General features: G+C 37.4%; 1 protein-coding gene across 1 annotated transcript in view; it reads right to left on the bottom strand.

Annotated features, from left to right (window-relative positions):
* The window catches only part of opn5 (opsin 5), a 35702-nt gene extending 20276 nt beyond the window's left edge, over window positions 1–15426 (bottom strand). Inside the window, exons 1-2 of the mRNA XM_032585788.1 lie at window positions 15266–15426; window positions 5872–6018 (exon numbers count right to left, since the gene is read on the bottom strand). Of these exons, the coding sequence (XP_032441679.1) occupies window positions 5872–5995 (124 nt within the window). The 5' untranslated portion in view covers window positions 5996–6018; window positions 15266–15426. The remainder of the gene's footprint in view (window positions 1–5871; window positions 6019–15265) is intronic.
* Between the last annotated feature and the right edge of the window lie 2558 nt (window positions 15427–17984).

Raw genomic sequence — 17984 nt, 5'->3', positions numbered from 1 at the left:
TTTCACATGTATGAATTTATTTTAGAGTTATTATTCAATACCAATTCATCCTCAAATGTTACTTCTTAGGGTGTTTTTCTCACGACTAGGTGTGTTTCTGTGTTTTCCATCATTACAAATTGTAATAAAAAAAGACTAAATCTTCATTTAAAAAAAACAAACATGATAACATAATAAATTATTTGGGTTCCAGAGTCATCTTACCTGCTGTGAAAAATAAGAAATTAAAACTAAAGTGAATAAAAATATTTCACCCGCAATATTCGCAAAAGAATTTCTTCCAGAAGTGCGTTTAGATGATCGGACTCATAAACATTCACTAATAGTCACATTAAATAAAAAGAAGTACGATACAACATTAAAACTTTGGTAATTTCTTAATATTTTTCAATATTGGAGGTCTTCCTCCTGCGGCTGGCGCTCTCTGCTCTGGGTGAATCATCATGTGATCCTCCTGATGGCCTTCAAGCAAAAGTGAGACACTACGTTACACTCTTTTAATTTGGAGATAGTCTAACCAGCAAAAGATACAAAAGCTTATTTTGTTATCAGCAACTGGTGAATAAATTATTATCGCTACAGCACTAACCCTGTTGGGTGACTTTATTTAGTGGTTCTATTGTGGCCATGGGAAACATAAAATGTTAAAAAGCCTGTCATAAAAATATTTTTAATAGACTTTAAAAAGAAAAAACCTTTACAAAGCTCCTTGGGTCATTTTGATTTTGATGTATAAAATTTTGAATCCCATGAAATACAACTTTTATTATGTTTTTTTCCCCCAAAGCAACACAAATATTTGGTTTCTTCAATCAAATAAACACAAATTAGATTTTCCCAGCCTGAGAGTATCATGGCTGTGATTGTCATTTCTGTCACAGCCTTTCCGGGAGAAGAAGATCACAGTCTGTACTGTGGATTAACTCGCTATAGAAGTCTCCTTTAACTGTGACAACATTGTTCCTGGTTTCTAGGGTTTAGAACAGGGGTCTCAAACTCCAGTCCTCGAGGGCCGCAGACCTGCAGTTTTTAGATGTGCCACAGGTACAAAACGCTGGAATGAAATGGCTTAATTACCTCCTCCTTGTGTAGATCAGTTCTCCGAGCCTTGCTAATGACTTAATTATTCTATTCAGGTGTGGTGCAGCAGAGGCACATCTAAAAGTTGCAGGACTGCGGCCCTCGAGGACTGGAGTTTGAGACCCCTGGTTAGAGTCTGTGTGGTCCTGCGGGTGAAACAATCCCCGCTTAAAAGACAACCTGTCTAACCACCTTTACTTTGTTGCTAATTTTCTAAGGACCCAAGTGTGTTGAGGTTTGATTCTCACAGGAGAGCCTGGGTAACTCTTTACTTCCCGTTTGTGCAACATTCATAGTAGGACGTCATAGCAACTCATCGGCTTTTCTATCCTGAAAAGTTTGACCAGAGAGAGAGAGAGCAAATTTCCATTACTGTTATCAATCAGTATTCTTTTACTGATCCTTAGATGTTTTGTGAGTTTGACGTTATAATTATTGTTTTATGACTTCTTCAATTCTTTAGGTTTGTATTGGGACAGCGATACACAAATGTAGCGATACATGTGAGACTCTATCTCTATTGTCTTTTAAACCTTTTCTAGTTGCAGTATGCAACTTTTATAAAAATAAAAAAAAATTCCATATTGATTAAAACTGTCACTATGTGGTGACAGCATGGTGTGAGAAGGATAATCTGTGAAAACCTCCTCCCAGTGCAGTCTGCAGAAATGTACTAATTCCAGTGAAAAGCAACCAATCAGAGCTGGAAGGAGGGTCTTAGTCCTGCCAGCCTCATGTACGCTGCTAAATGTACAAATGAAACAACTTGCTGTGACAGGACAATCGTTTATCCGCTGTCACTGAAGGCCATGCTAACTAGCCCTAGCATTTGTCGCAAGCTATGTTGTGGTGAACCACCTGTAGCTTAGCAGAAAGCAAGGAGGGGGTGAGCACAAAAGTGATTGACAGCGCTAAGACCCTCCTCCTGGCTCTGATTGGTTGTTTCTGAGTGGTGTATTTCTGCAGTTAGTACTGGGAGCAATGAGAGAAGACAGTAAAGTTGGATTTTGTCACAAATTATCTGTCTTACATTGTCATGACGTAATGATAATTTTAACAAATATGTAAAGAACATATATTTTTTTAATGAAATTTACATAAGGCAGCTGTAACAGAGAAAAAACGTAATTTTGTTTTCTTGTATCGTCCACCTCAACCAAACTGTGATACTTGCAAAGCCCACAGATTATCAAGATGTCCAATGAATGGATGTTTTTTGGTGAACTTGCTCACCTGGTGTCAGCTTCAACCTTCTCCAGTGTTTAAGGTTTAATGTTTCTATTAGACTGAACAGTGTATTAATAGCGGGGTTTTCTCTAACTGCTAAACATGTGCTGTGATGCTGTTAACGCCCTCTGGGTCCTGTGAGACGTCTAGCAGATGTTATCGGAACATAGTCCATTTGTCCTAGTTTTCTTCCTCTACAATCAGTGGAGCCTGTTGGTAGTTTTGTAGTGTAGTTATTTGCACGGCCGACGTCTTCATCCCACTGAAACAAAGCCATCTTCTTCAAAAGCCATTCCCTTTCACAACTCGCTAATTAAGATTTAGTAATGTGCTTTTTGTGGTTTCACAACAGAGCAGCACCAAGCTGAATCTCCTCTCTATCAGCCATCCTGCAGACCTCAATCCTATACTGAGATAATAAGCAATGGAATGCAGACAGGATATGAGGAGAGAGAGAGGAACTTCCAAATCCTCAAACCTTCAGATCTGCAAACAGGAAGTACTGTATATATTGATGTTGTTTTTGTATTTTTAATTTGGACACTCTCCCAAACACCAACTTTAGGTATTTTACAAAATCTCTGTTTGTGAAGTCAAAGTAATCCTAAATGCATTTTTACCCTCAAGCTCAACTCTTGTGTGGTCTCAACAATTTTTTTTTTCCTCTCACATGAGCCATGGATCTCTGCAGCTCCTCCAGAGTTGACACGGAGCCCTACACTGCTTATTTATTGCACATTTGTCTCAAAAGAGCATCAAAAGTGCATCAAGTTCATCTGCTTCTATGAAGGACTTTGTTTTTACGCCGATCTGAGGAATGTTAATGTCTAAAAAGTTAACTAACATGGTTGATTCAGCTGATTTAAATGAAAACACACCTGATAAATCAAAGCCAACACACTCACATTCCAGGGCAGATGAAGGCAAATCAGCAGACTGTCTTTCACTCCATTAGCTAAAAGACTTCAGCGTGTGCAGCAGCTGAGTTATTCTTGTTCTGTCACTGATTCAGAGAGAGCTGTTAGATTAGATAGAACACCTTGATGTGTGGTGTGAAAAACCTGACTTTTATGAAATACCCTTGTACAAAAGACTGTTAATTATTTGTTTTCAGCCCTCTAGTTTAGGTTTTCTTCATCAAAGTATTTTAGATGCAGTATTTTATTTCAGCCAGTAGGTGGCTTCATGTTCATATTTGTTACATCTTGCTTATGGATCTGAGTATTGAGTGGTGCGGCTCTCAAGGCCAACTTCGTTTAGTACCTCTTTCTATTGTGTGCGTCCATTGAATGTAAGTAATACTGTTGTTGATTTAGTTCGATTTCGTAAATGTCTAAGAGCTGTATTTGTACTTTGTCCCGTTGAATATTATGGTCGTTTGGTGTATTTTACTTGTATTGTTGAGAGCTAGAAGTTAGCCGTTTAGCATTAAGCTATTAAGCTCGGTTAATTAGTTGCAGCTGTTATTTGTGTTACCATTTCCAATTGAAATGCCTTATTTCTCTTGTATGTTTTATCGTGTGACACTATTATTTGCAGGGTTTATTATTTCTATTTATGTATAATTATTATTTACATTCTCATAGTCAGACATTAACACATTCATTCATTTGTGGAAATTTGGTTTATTTGTGAAAGGGTTTACAGACAAATTCTCATGATTTGCATTTGTTTATCTTTATAGGAAACCACACACACACACACACCACACACACACACACGCCTTTATATGTATGGCTGAACCTCCAGAGCTAATTAAAACAAGTAAATCTCAATTCTGGACTCGGACATTCTCTTCTTTCACTAACTCACCTGAACATATATATCAGCTGTTCTAACCCTGGAGTGATTGTTTATCCATAACCAAACCAGCTTCAGTCTTCATTACAACCCTCAAGACTAAAGCTTTAACATCTTTCTTTAGTCAATACTCTAAGTATTGTTTATACTGAGAATAAATTAGTCACATGTAGACTCTTTGCATTAATTAGTATTTATGGGGGTAGTTTGTCATTTAGTCAGGCTAATATACAACTACACACGGTGCTGTGGTGGCGCAGGAGTCAAGCACAACCCGCAACATTATGTGGCCCTGGCTCTGGTGTGGCATGTTTTAATTTCAATAAATATGATTTTGATCTGAAATATCCTCTTTAACTCTTTCAACACTTTGTTCCAGAAGTCTACTTCTTCACCTGTAGAGTTTTTTCAAGGCACTGTATTGCAGCACCTTTGGGTGAAACTGACTAATATTCCCTTTGTTGGATCAGACTAATAGACAGCACATTGTATATTTTTCTTGGTGACTGATAATAGAATCCAACATTATATTTCTCCCAAAAGAGACAGGACATGATTGCTACTCTCAGAACATTACATCTGATCCTTGAGACAATATATCCAGTATTACAGCAAAGTACCAAATACGCTTAATAACAGAAACTCATGGTTGCTGGAGGGGATGAAGATAAACAAACCCAAGACATAAGCACACCTTGAATGAAAGGTTAAAAAAAACAACTAGAAAAATAGAAAGGAACACTAATCTAAGGAAGACCGACGTACAAGAATACACAAGAAACTAAAGTCCAACCACCATGAAAGTCCCCCACATCCACTCATTCCCCAAAGAGTCTAGGCAGGAGGAACAAAACAAAACCCAAACCAGGTGGGCACAGGGGGCCTCAAAAGGAGGGCCAAAAGGAAAACAAAAAAATAACAGGCCTGGCATGTGGAGGAGGCCTTGTATGGAGGGCAAGAAACCACAAAACCAAACCAGAGTTCAGATGGACAAGCTGATTCAATGACCATGATGTTCCTGTTTTTATAGGCCTGGAAACTCTGCTGACCTTTAACCTATAGGAAATCTTTTGTCAAGAGGAATATGAGCGACACTGGACTCAACAATGAAGATGAGCTTAAAGCAGCCTGGGCTTCCATTACACCTAACCAGCTACAGGCTGAGCTCCTCCATGTCACAGCACATTGATGCAGTAACTCAAATGCAACCAGGTCATAGTGCAGAGAAATGAACAGACCTTACAGAAACCTGATGTTTGTGCTCAAGACATCCATCTTTACCTACTGTATATGCCATAGTCATTAAAATTCCAAAAAATAAAAGCTTAGAATATCTTACTCTGCGTCATGAATCTCTATAATATGGCCGTTTCGCTTTCTGAAATGACTGGCCAGAAATACTGCATTTTAGGCAATATTCACATTTTTTTTATATGCACATGTGCGCGTGCACTTATATCCTTAAATTTCACTAAACAACAAACTAATCCAACTGGAGTTTAACTACAACTGTTCTTTGAATTATATGACATTATGTACCGTTTTACTTAGTTTTATACTCTAACTGTATTATTCTATCTTGCAGTGAGGGTGTGACATATTGTACCGAGTTTGGGTGGAATTTTCCAGGAACTGAAGGACTCACATTCACCAAAATAAACCCCAAACATTAAATAGTTTTGCTAAGAGGTGTGCGCAATGTGTGGAATGACAAGAAATGTGAAAGCAGTGCTGAGGTGGATGTTGGCTGAAATGGAAACTCACCTATGATGCAGATGTAAAAAGCCGCAATAAAGTCCGCCTCTCTGGAGAGCCTCGAAGCAAAGGGGTCGCGACGCAGGAGATAATGGGGGACGTATGCGGGGTACGGCCATGTTGTGTTCTCCATCACTGCTATCAGTGGGGAATGCCCTGTGAAGTGAAAGGAAGACGGCTGAAACAATAGAAGAGCTTCCTTAAATAGAAAACGTATTTTTGTAATTCCAGTTTGTGCAATTATATTGTCAATGGAAACGCAGCTCTTGTCTACTCCTGGATTCAAACCTTGTTGCTGCAAGACAACAGGGCTCTGCACTGCCCCAAATAAAGACTCCTCCATGCCTAACCAGAACCCAACAGCACTTTAATCACCACAAATGCATAAAGGAAGAAATTAAAATTAGTCCATTTTTAACCAATTTATAGACAAGCAGTTTGTTTACTTGCAAAGGAAACACTAAGCGTCTATGGAGAGGTAAAGTACTGATCAGACCCCAGGGCAGGATTAGAATCTGCTCTATTAAACTGTGTGTACCCAAGACTAAAACGAGAGATCACAAGATGAATCAAACGTTCTTCTTTCAGTTCATTTATTTCCACGCGTCTAATGTGATCACAGCACAGTGAAGTGCTGCTCATCGTGAGCGGTTCGGCCAAATTCCTCCAGCCCTCTGACATCTCACCATCAGACCAGTCAATGCTGTGAACGTTCCCACACAGCTGATGTTTCCCAAGAGGTTTAGAGTTTCTTATTTATATCGAAGTGTTGGTGAAAGGAAATTCTATTTACAGTTTTCCTCAGTAGATAAGCCTGTCGCAATAAATCAATTAATCGCATGATGGATTAAAATGAGCTGATGATATTATATAATACATTTTTTTTAGTGTTTTGCCTGCAAGTGGTTTTCATTTCAGTTTTATTCATTCTTTATTTTGGATATTTGAAAAATCTTTGAGTTACAGTCTTAAGCATTCAGTATGAAATGAAAGTTTACTGGTCTTTGAGAGGGTGAACCTGCATCATTATACCACTATATCAATATATCACTTGGAAATGGTCTCAAGATAGCAATGTTATCATTTATCACAATGATTTCAGGAATATTTTTTATTGTCCAGCAAAATTAATCGTCCTGACAGACCTATGAGTTGCTTTGGCGCATTTTTCACATCAATATTAATATTTGCACAACAGCCAGTGCATTCCTGAAAACAACAAACACAGGCTGCAAAATCAAGTTGATAACCTGCAACAGTGTCACTCTCTGAAAACGGATAGTTCATCAATAAGTGTCAGCATCATCAACATGAAAGGACCGGACACCGTTATTTATTAACATGTTATTTAAATGGCTTTATCGTTATGACTCGTCACTCCGTGATTTCCAATATGAAAAAAAAAAAAAAAACAGGTCTCAGTTCCAATACCTGAAAATGCTCAAGAGAGCAATACACAGTATTTACACAGCCTTCTGAATTATGGTTAAAGTTGGACATTTTCAGGAAAGAACAAGAAAGAAACAAAATAAAACTGACAGATTTGTATTGAAGAAACTGGCACAGGTCCAAACGGATTTGCAATTCGGGAGGCATGAGACTTATACAGTGGTGAGCAGAAATGACCGAATGTTGTGGAGGTTCAACTAACAGCAGGAAAACAATTGAGAAAAACAATAAACATGTAAATAACCTGGTCATCTTTATATTCCACTCCATATTAACATTGAAAGTCAAACACGTATAGACCTCCGAATGAAGAAGACTAGCAGAAACTTTACCTGAACATATTAAGCTCTGGGGACAATGTTAACAAAAACAAGGGTGTTTTCACACCTCGTAGTCCAATAGACTCAGTTCCATTGGAGACTACAATTTTATAAACTATTCTGCCCCTGGCCTGTGGTGGCGCTGCACAAAGAACTACTGAAGAAAATGACACAAAAACATCTGAAGAAGACACTGATCACAACTTCCTCCTTCATGAATGCAAACAAGAATGGAGAGAAGCCACATTTTGGAGGCTTGAAGACACAATCCATTTCTCCCGCTTTCCTTTGTTTTGGTTGGATTTACCAGAATGCTTTACGCTAGGTAACGTAATCCTAAGCAACCAAGAGACAAAAGCTGATGCCTTAAAACCCGACCCTCTTCATTCACAAGATGAAGCAAAAATCATTAAAGGCACAGTAAAAATAGGAAACAGGAAAATGTAAAAAGAACACATAATAATAAAAGAAATTGTGAGGAAAAACAAAAATTAGGAGACAAAAATGCGTCAATAAATAAATGGGAAAACATAACAGTAACATTTACTGTATATGACATGCTTAAATATATAATTTGTTGGAACAAAACTAAATATGAATGTCAATTAAATTTTAAGATCACGTAAGATTCACAGTTCTTAAAATAAATTGTTGCATTTGAAATGTTTTGATTTATTTATTGGACCATTTAAATATTTCTGTCAGTTTCTGTCCTCCGTAGACAGGCACTAACAGATGTAGAGATAAATTCAGTTTCATCCTGACGATTAAAGCCCAAACCCTCGGGGTGAATGACTCACACAGTTTAGTCTGAAGTGTCAAAGTGACACCAGGAGAAAACAGCGTGCAATTTCTCACTTTTTAAAATGACAGAAGAAAAGTTTACACTGGGACAACAGCTTTTTTTTTTTTTTAAATCATACGTATGAAAGCGAGCAGAGCTGGCCAACCACATAACTCTTGTGCAACTCTGGGAAAGGGCACTTAAAGTTCAGGGTGACTAAAAACTAAAACGCAGACACCTCTGAAATGGGTGAGGCATATGATAAGGCTTTTGCCAAAGAGAAAAGGCTAAAAGGTCATTGCAGTGTTAATTAGGTTCATTATATTTACATTAATTAATCTGTGTTTGTGACACACAATAAGTGTGAACAGGCTGGTATTGGCAGTGGATGTCAATCAAGAGATCCACGTATAAGGACGTAGAATTTGATCATGATATTTTATGGTGTTAATTTTACATAATTTAATATAAGACTTTAGGATGCCCAGGCACCCTGTATTTTTATAACTACTTATTTCTAAAACCACCTGTTCTAGCTGTTTGTTTGTGCAGCCAGGTACATGTCTTTGTTTACACAATTAACGTTCCAATTGATTTGGCAGTCACATTTGCAACATAAAAACATTAACCGCTTTTGCAATTGCGCCATTGATTCAAAAAAACTATTAGTCCCAGGAGTAATTACCTGCACAATCGTCAACAACGGCCAACCTTAATAACTAATCTCTGCCTTCCTAATTATTGCCTCTTAAGTTTTAAAGGTCATGCAACAGAAGAGATATTAATTTGGAAGCCATGCCAAGTTGACAACAGTCGTGGACACAGAGAGCCTTCCCTCAGTGGAATCAATTAGTCTGTGTCAGTATGAGTTAATGCCTGGCCACACACGTGAGCTTTAACCGAGGGAATCAACTGGACAGAGGGGTGGCCTAACAGCTTGGTGCAGAAATGCAGCAGAAGACGCTGATCAAACATCTATAAGGACGATGCAGTAACAACCACTGTTACCGGTAACAAATAGAAACAAATATTTAAAACAATATCACTAAAGACAGAGGGGAGGGAATGAAAATCCAAAGTGGTGATTCTGGAATTCACTCTTTGCTGGTGTGATGGTTGAGTTAAAGAAGCAAAGAGAGGAGAGTGAGAACGCAGCGGCTGGAAGTCTTTACAGAAGTCAGGGAGCTGAGATAACCAGTCTGATTTATCTATTAAATCATTTTTATTGGCTGGATTTTATTGTCTATCATTCTCTATTTTTGCGTCATCTAACAGCCTTAATAAATCTTAAGTCAAGGCCACAGTAGTTTTGGGGGACATTTTTATGTTTTCCAAAGTAGGACTCCCGCTAATAAATCCCACTAATAAATCCACTATATTCATGAATTTATTTCTTGTTTAATTTATAAAATGAAATATTTACATTCGAAGCAATGGCAATGTTTGATAGCTTACGTGAACATAAGTACTGCAAAGCTCAACATGAGACTCAGTTTGTATATATAAGATTACTTGTTGAGCGTTAAATGAACAGTCTTCTCTTTTCCTCAATAATTAATCGAATTGTTATTAAAGTGTTTTTGAGCTCATAAACTGACAAGTTATTCATCCAGGGTTTCTGCAGGTTTCACCAACTCAAATTTAAGACTTTTTAAGATCGCAAGGAATTAAATGCAATACCTGTATCACAACTAAAACATACAACAAGAAAACGGGGAGACATTTTGAGCAATAACAACACAAGACTGAACTAAATATGGCAGCAAACACTGAAGAAAACCAAAAACCCAAACGCTCCAGGATTGTGCCCACTTTACGGCAAACTATTAATGTGTTATATTATTTTAGCAACTGACAATTGCTGTTTTCTACAAAAACAAATATGTCACATTATATGCAGTTTATATTCAGCTCTTACTTCACACAACTGGACAACACTGGGTTCTGCTAAAGAGCCCCTATGGAACTTACACATGAACATCCGCTCACGTTTTCAGCCTCTCTGAAGGTCTTTCAATGCAAACTGTAACAAGGTCTTAGTCTTTCAAACACCTAAGTTACACACAGGAAATCGTTCTCAGCGGGGAAGAGACAGGATTGGGTCAGACCCGGGTCTGGTTCACACAGCAGGCGGTAGCAGCATTTACCCAGGAGGGAAACTTTTGTGGCTTCTGTACTTCTGTGTGTCTCTCACTGCACTACAAACAGCCTCAGAAAAAGAAAAAATAGGGTTAATCTTAGCTTTCCTTACCCCACACACAGAGCTGTGAAGAAGGGCAGATCTATTAAGTCTAATTCTACGCTTTGTGCTCTGAGTGATGTCATGTATTATTATTATTTTTTTTACATTATATTTAGAGTTCCTAATAGCACTTTCTGAATCATTTGAAAGAAGGTTTCTTGCAGTTTATTTTTTACATGTTTGACCAAAGGTAGTCAACCTGTTGTTTCTGTTTCTTTATTATTTATTTTCCATTGGCTGTTATTCTCCCACTTGCACTGACTGAATAAATGAAAGTTGTTTTTACATGTTTGACCAAACTGGTGAAGCTGTTGGTGTATTTAAGTGAGCTGTGCTGGTGCAGAGTTATCAGATTCAGTACATTTATGTCTGTGTTTAAAAAAAAAAAAAAATGTCAGCGCTGTTCTTCTGTACCCGATCGGTGCTAAACCTCAGATTTCATTTCGGTACCGGATCTCTATAGTCTCATCACATGAAGATTAATTTAGAAATGCCAACTAATTAATCCAAGCTCTAAGCACATCTCAAAATAATCCACGAGGTCTCAGGCATAATTTTAAATTTATTCAATTAATCCTTGCATTGTTCCCCTCATATGAGGTAGTTCTGCATACACTCTTTCCTAAGTGATGATGATTTAAGAAAGATTTCAAAGGCGGCTCACTGCCTCTGTATACATCAGGCTAAACACGTTGCTGACAGCTGAATTCTATGAAATCAGTTTCCATAGGGAGGCTCCTGCCTGTCTGCTTACCTAATCCCGGTTGATGATTATTTTGACCAGGCAGTCGTGTTTTTTGGGGTTTTTCTTAAAAAAAGGACAAACACGGTTGTGTTTATCTGACGATCAAAATATTTGCTCTGTGAATCCAATCACATGCATTGTTTGGTGATCAGTTAGAATATTTAATGTATAAAATCAGAAAGAGTTTTCAGTTTTAACAAAATCCTTTGCTTCATGTATCTTTGAAACTTCATCACTTTTGATTCCAGCAGAAGAATTCAGATAAGAGAAAACCATTCTCTTATCCAACTAAAGTGTCTGTCTTAATCACACAGACACCTCTAAGACCAGACTAATCAAACTCAGAGCTCTAACAGATTGGATCACTTCATCTTGGAAGGTTCACCGCTATCAGCAGACCTCTGGATGAAGGACCTGGACTTGAAATTTGTGTGTTAATACCTTGAGAATCTGCTGTTTTAAATCACACTGGAAGAATCTCACACCTTCCTGTCCCCACAGCCGTCTGCCATCCAACAGTTCTGTGTCGCTGAATGCTTCAATGTGATCGCTGCTATCCAAGAGTCTTAAAGGGTTATTCCGTCTTATGGATCTCATGTGAAAGGTTTAGTCGGCAGACTCTGCTCTTCCAAAAGTCGCTTTTTGAAAAGAGCCTCTGTCTGCTCTAAGAGAGGTTCCATTTATGGGGCAAGTAACGCATTTTCTGCTCTGCGAGGACCAGACGGCGTCTCTTCCAAGTTTCTAACAGTAGCCTTTGTGGAGTTGTGGAGCACGACAAGTACAACATGTACAAGTTGACCCTCAGCACATATTTTCACCTTTTAAGACTTACTGCTCCTAACATAAACTGACATTGTTTGTTTTATTAGTAATTCGTCTTTCTGCTCTGATAGCCTTCACAGACATGCCACTTGTAGCTTGTTTTAGCATTATAGTTTAACCTCTCATTGCATGCTCTTGGCTATAGTTTAACTAATTACTGTACATAGATTTAATGGGTCACAATTAAATTTTTTTGTGTGAAATTAATCACTTTTTTGGTACGTCTGTAAATGTGTTACTTATTCCATGTTCTGGTGTATACTTTTATTTATTTACTTGTCTGTGTATTCATTCTCTTTCTCTCTCGCTCTTTTCCAATTCTAATCAAATATCTTTGATTAATCAAGGAACATTAGAGAATATGAAAAATAATAATGCAAATCAAAAATAACTAGCAAGATTAAAGAAAATATATATATATGCTAACCTACATATGTTAAACAATTTCATTGTTTTTAATCATGTCATGTCTTTGTTCTGATTGTACCCATCTTAATGTAGACCTTCTTTTTTTTTTTCTTGTTTGTTTATTTTATTTTTGTTGCTGTTATTAATTCTCTTATCCAGTTATTTTGCACTAATTTGTTGGTCTGGAATGTTTCTTCTGTGTGCACTAATTGGTGAATTTAGAGAAAATTTTGCTTTTTGCTTCGGAAAACCAATTTGACGGGACGCTGCAAAAGACTGTTGTTGTGCTAAAAGCAGTTAGCCTATCAGTGAAGCTATTGAAACCTAAAACAGCATCTCAATGCTAAGCATGTTTCGCCAGCGCAGACGTCATCTACAGTCCACATTTCTAAATAGGTTTCAGGAACGATCAAGGCTTTCTGAAACACTGGAAAACTGAATGGATATAAAAGCACGTCGGACTTATATTTATTTAATTATTACCAGCGAAAAAGGTTTATCAACATATTTTTGATAAAAATTGGATTAATTAACTTGGAGATAAAAAAAAACAACTAATATATTTTTTTATTTTTTATTACTGTTCAGTAATTTAGAAGAAAAAAGGTTTCTTTGAATTATACATTTTTATTTTCTCAATATATGGGAGATTTTGAATTAAAAATATTTTTTTTGTCTATGTATGGTTTTTAATTAAAATGCGATTCTTTTGATTCATTAATTTCAGACCCTACAGCTGGGTAGGGTGACTCAATTGACTCAATTAAAAATTAAGTAGAGATCAGTAACATGTCTATAGCACACACAACAACATGCAAACAAGCATTTACTGGCCGAATTAGGCATAATTGGTAATAACTATTACCATTAGATGCGCTTCGAATTTGATCATTTGCATGTGTGGAATACGGATCTGTCAGAATTAAAGCTTGAAGTAGTTTAAGGGGAATTTTTAAAACAATCTAAAACAAGTTCATGTGATTGTTTCATCCTGAATAACTAAGTCTTTCCTCCTGGAAGCAACAGAAACGTGTAGAAACCATTTTTCAGGGCAGCAGTGCATAATACATCGTTACTTTATTCTCTTGGTATTCTATGCAAAATTAACTTTTTCCATAGAATCAGCGTTGACATATAGTTTTTTGCACTTTGAAGCCAAATTGTGTTGGAATTTTAGTAAACGTATTCATACAATATTTTATATTTTTGTTGTCATTATGGTCAGCTGCATAACATAGCAGGAAGTAAATGCACCGTGTTCCAAATTATTATGCAAATTGGATTTAAGTGTCATACAGATTACATTTTTTGTTGTGCCATTACATTTATGACGTCAGCAAGGAGGTGGTGGAGTCATTCTTTGGGCCGAAATCATGGGGAGAGAATCATTGGTCGGCCCCTTCAGAGTCCATGAAGGTGTGAAAATGACCTCAGCAAAGTATATGGACTTTCTGACTGATCACTTTCTTTCATGGTTCAAAAAGAAGAGCCGAACCTTCAGTAGCAAAATCATCTTCATACATGACAATGCACCATCTCATGCTACAAGGAATACCACTGTGTCATTGGCTGCTATGAGAAACTCATGGTGTGGTCACCATCCTCCTCTGACCTCTGACCTCAACCCTATTGAGAACCTTTGGAGTTTCCTCAAGCAGAAGATCTGAGGGTGGAATGCAGTTCATATCAAACCAGCAGCTCTAGGAAGGTTTTCTGACATCCTGCAAAGAAATTCAAGCAGAAACTTTCCACAAACTCACAAGTTCAATGGATCAAGAATTGTGCTGTGATATCAAAGAAGGTCCTATGTTAACATGTAACTCGGTCTGTTAAGATGTTTTTGATTGAAATAGCTTTTGATTTTAGTACATGTGACCATTTAATGCTGCACATTCAAAGAATGACCGTTTGCAGTTCTTTATAATCCATAAAATGTTAAGAAAATCTGCTGTGCATAATAATTTGGAACAGTGAATTTTGAGTTTTTTATTTTTGAAAGAAAATACTGTTCTCATCTTCAGTAAAATTTGATTTATACTGTAATAGTTCATGACTTGAAAATTATACTGACCATCATTTGCATTGACCATGTCAGAAAATCTGAGAAAATATCACTTGAATAATAATTTGGAACACGGCGTATACACAGAGACCTTAAGTCAACATCACAATATGTCAGGCAGTAAATCTCAAAGATGACATCTGTTATGTATGAATCTTTTCTACTTTAACACAATTCAAGCTCCCATAAGGTCTCGGTTTAAATCAAAATAGAGCTTTTAAAGATCATCTTTAAAAAAAAAAAAAAAAGCCAAAACATATCTCCAGACTCCAAACTTTTTCGTCATTATGGTCAGCTGCATAACATAGCAGGAAGTAACCATAATACATAAGAGAAAATTAATATAGAGATGGTTTTAATATAGAGAAAATTTATCTTTTTCATCCTTTCTGACTGAATTACAAAAGGAAAATCCTTCATAGCCATTGCTTTACAATAGCACATTACTAAGCTAAACAAACACACTTCAGTCTTCTCAATCTTCTTCTTGGTTTTCAACAAAAGATGGAATAATTAGTGGAAAGTACAGAGTTAAACGGTCCTGAAGAGAAATTTTGCCTTTATAACTCACCCTCTGTTCATGGCTCAGATGTCATCCCACTTTAAGTTTCGTGTCCCCCCGTGAGCTGCCTGTCTTCCTGCTCCACAGAGCTGGAAACTGCGTGGATGACGCTCTGACTCTGACCCGTTAACTGCTGAGCAGCAACGGCGGCGCATCAGTCAGACTGGCGCGAGACCGTCATTCTGTGCTTTTAAGTGTCAGAGCCGCGCTGGCTTCCGGTAATGCCTTTCAAAATAAAAGCCATTTATTTATTTATTTATTTTCCTTCACCATTCGCTTGCTGATACACAACCTACTCTTACTCCATGTGCTAGTGCCCATTGAATTTTTTTCATAATATGTGTAAATCACTTGACATTGTGGGTATAAAGTAATTATTTTAATAATTACAGACAAACTGGATATCACCTATAGTGTTTCCCATAAGGTTAATCAAATTGGGGGGGAAAATAGAGCAATAAGAATGATCAATAAGATTGGCTGTCTGGATCACACAAATCAATTAATTATACATTTTATATTATTACAACTTGCTGACTTAGTTAATTTATAAATAGTGTGTAAAGCTCAAACATTGGGACCAAAGTATCAGAATACCAACAGGATGCTGAAGCCTCAACTCCCACAGCATCCCAAAAAAAAAAACAGACTGTAAAGCTGATGCCTGCCTTGGATTGAGAGTCCAGTTTGATTATTGAAACACTTTGTTCCTCTCATTACCTCCTGAGCATCCATTAGGTCCTGCAGTCATCATGAGTATTGATGCTGACCGTGTCCATCCCCTTATGACCACAGTTCTCAATTTCTCAAGATGAAAACCAGCAGGAAAAAAGGCACCATGCAACAAAGGTCAAATCATTTCAAAGTGGTTTACTGAGCATTGCGATGTGTTTACTGTACTGCAGTGACCTTCCATAATCACCAGATCTCAGTCCAGCACAACACTTCAGGGACGTGCTGGAAAGGGAAATTCTTGTCGTAAATGCCAGAAGTGTTTCCAACAGTAGCTGTGTTTCCATTGCAAATGTGCAGAAATATTTGTTGAAAAAATTTATTTTGTAATTGCGGCGTTTCCATTAAGTAAGAAATTAAATTAAAATCACATGTGAACAAGTTTGTTCATGGGATAAGACCTTAAATATCATAGCAGCCACAGTAAACAGTTCCATGAGGTATATTCAGAATTCAGCCAATCAGAGGAGACGTCGGCGTATTCAATAGGGGTTGGAGCAACAAGCCCCGCCTACTTGGGAGCGACTACATGTGCCGTGTTTTGGGAAAATTGTAGTCAGCATTTTTTCAGAAGAGTTATGAATTAAACATATATAATTCCACACAACTTTTTTATGAACTGTGTGATGTTGTGAGAGCTTTTATGGAGCCAGCTGCACAATGTCTGAAAACAGCATAAATAAAACATCATCCCCCTAACACTTCCTGTTGTTTTCTTCGTCATTTTCAACAGTAGTAACACTTGGCTGTTGATCACATTTGATGTGGAAAAAACTGTTTCCGTTGCTGTTTTGCAAAGTACTTCTATTTCCACACCTGAAAAAAACACTTCATGTTAGCACTAAAACTATTGAACAACTTCATTTTTGTCATTTCAAGTTGTGGAATTTTATGTTTAATGGAAAATGCAGCTGTGCCACAGAATTGAATCAGATTTAAAGGCAGAAGAGAATCTAACCCGTTGTGAGGAAGTGAAAGTGTTATTGAATAAAATTCAGTCCTGTTACACTCAAACCCACCAATGACCCTCTATTCATTGTTCATACATTCCTTCTTTCCAGTGGTCATGTGCTCCTCAAACCCAGTTCATGACGACGATCAAATCATGTGGAGTATGTCGTTCTTCCAAATACAGCCAATACGTTAGAGAGCTACATCTGGGGCGAGGCAGCATGGTGTATATTAAATAAGTATTTAACCTTTGTCCAAATACATGGACAAAGGTTAAATATGCAGTGCTTCAGAAACTGGACTCAGATACTTGCTTCATTCAGATGCTGTTTGGGAAAAGACAGAAGAATGTGGGAGGATGAGACTCACAAGTTGTCAAGTGATGCTGCAACTCCTGGTCCTGGGAGAAATCACAGCTGACTTTTACAAAGTTAAACTGCAACAGTCCTAATGGATTCATTTGAAAGGATTTTAAGATTTTTAGGTGTGCAGAGATTCAGTCCCTCTTCTTCTCTCCAATCTGCATGACCCAGTGCTACCCGATGTTTGATGGACCAAAGGCCAAGGGAGCAGGGAACAGCTACTACAGCCAAACATTTTTCCAATCTTTCCTCCAATTGTTTATCGGCATTTTTGTCAGCGTTATAAAATTTGTCCCTTTTTTATTTGGAAATGCTCACGGTTGTATTAAAATGCTACTTTTAAACACTGGTCTGTTTCCTAACCTAATTTTGAGTTGTAAGAAGTTAATCTACAGCGCCTCTGACTTTTGGATGGGTTAGCTTACTGCTATCACTTCAGATACAACACATAGAGAAAGCTTTGAAAACATTACAAATTATTATTAAAAAAAACAAATGCTGTCTTTAATATGGAAAACATTTGTGAATGCATGCTAACTGACAAGGTATGATATTAATCTTTAAAGAGAAAGTGACCAACTTTGAAATGAAGCTGTACTGTTTCCTGTCTGGTTCATGCCACTTTGAGTCTCACTTCACCAGCAGGCAGAAGGCGTGTGTGTGCGTGTGTGTGTGTGCTGAAG

Source organism: Xiphophorus hellerii, chromosome 15, assembly GCF_003331165.1.
Source record: "Xiphophorus hellerii strain 12219 chromosome 15, Xiphophorus_hellerii-4.1, whole genome shotgun sequence".
Lineage (NCBI taxonomy): Eukaryota > Metazoa > Chordata > Actinopteri > Cyprinodontiformes > Poeciliidae > Xiphophorus > Xiphophorus hellerii.
This window is presented reverse-complemented; position numbering and strand designations above follow the sequence as displayed.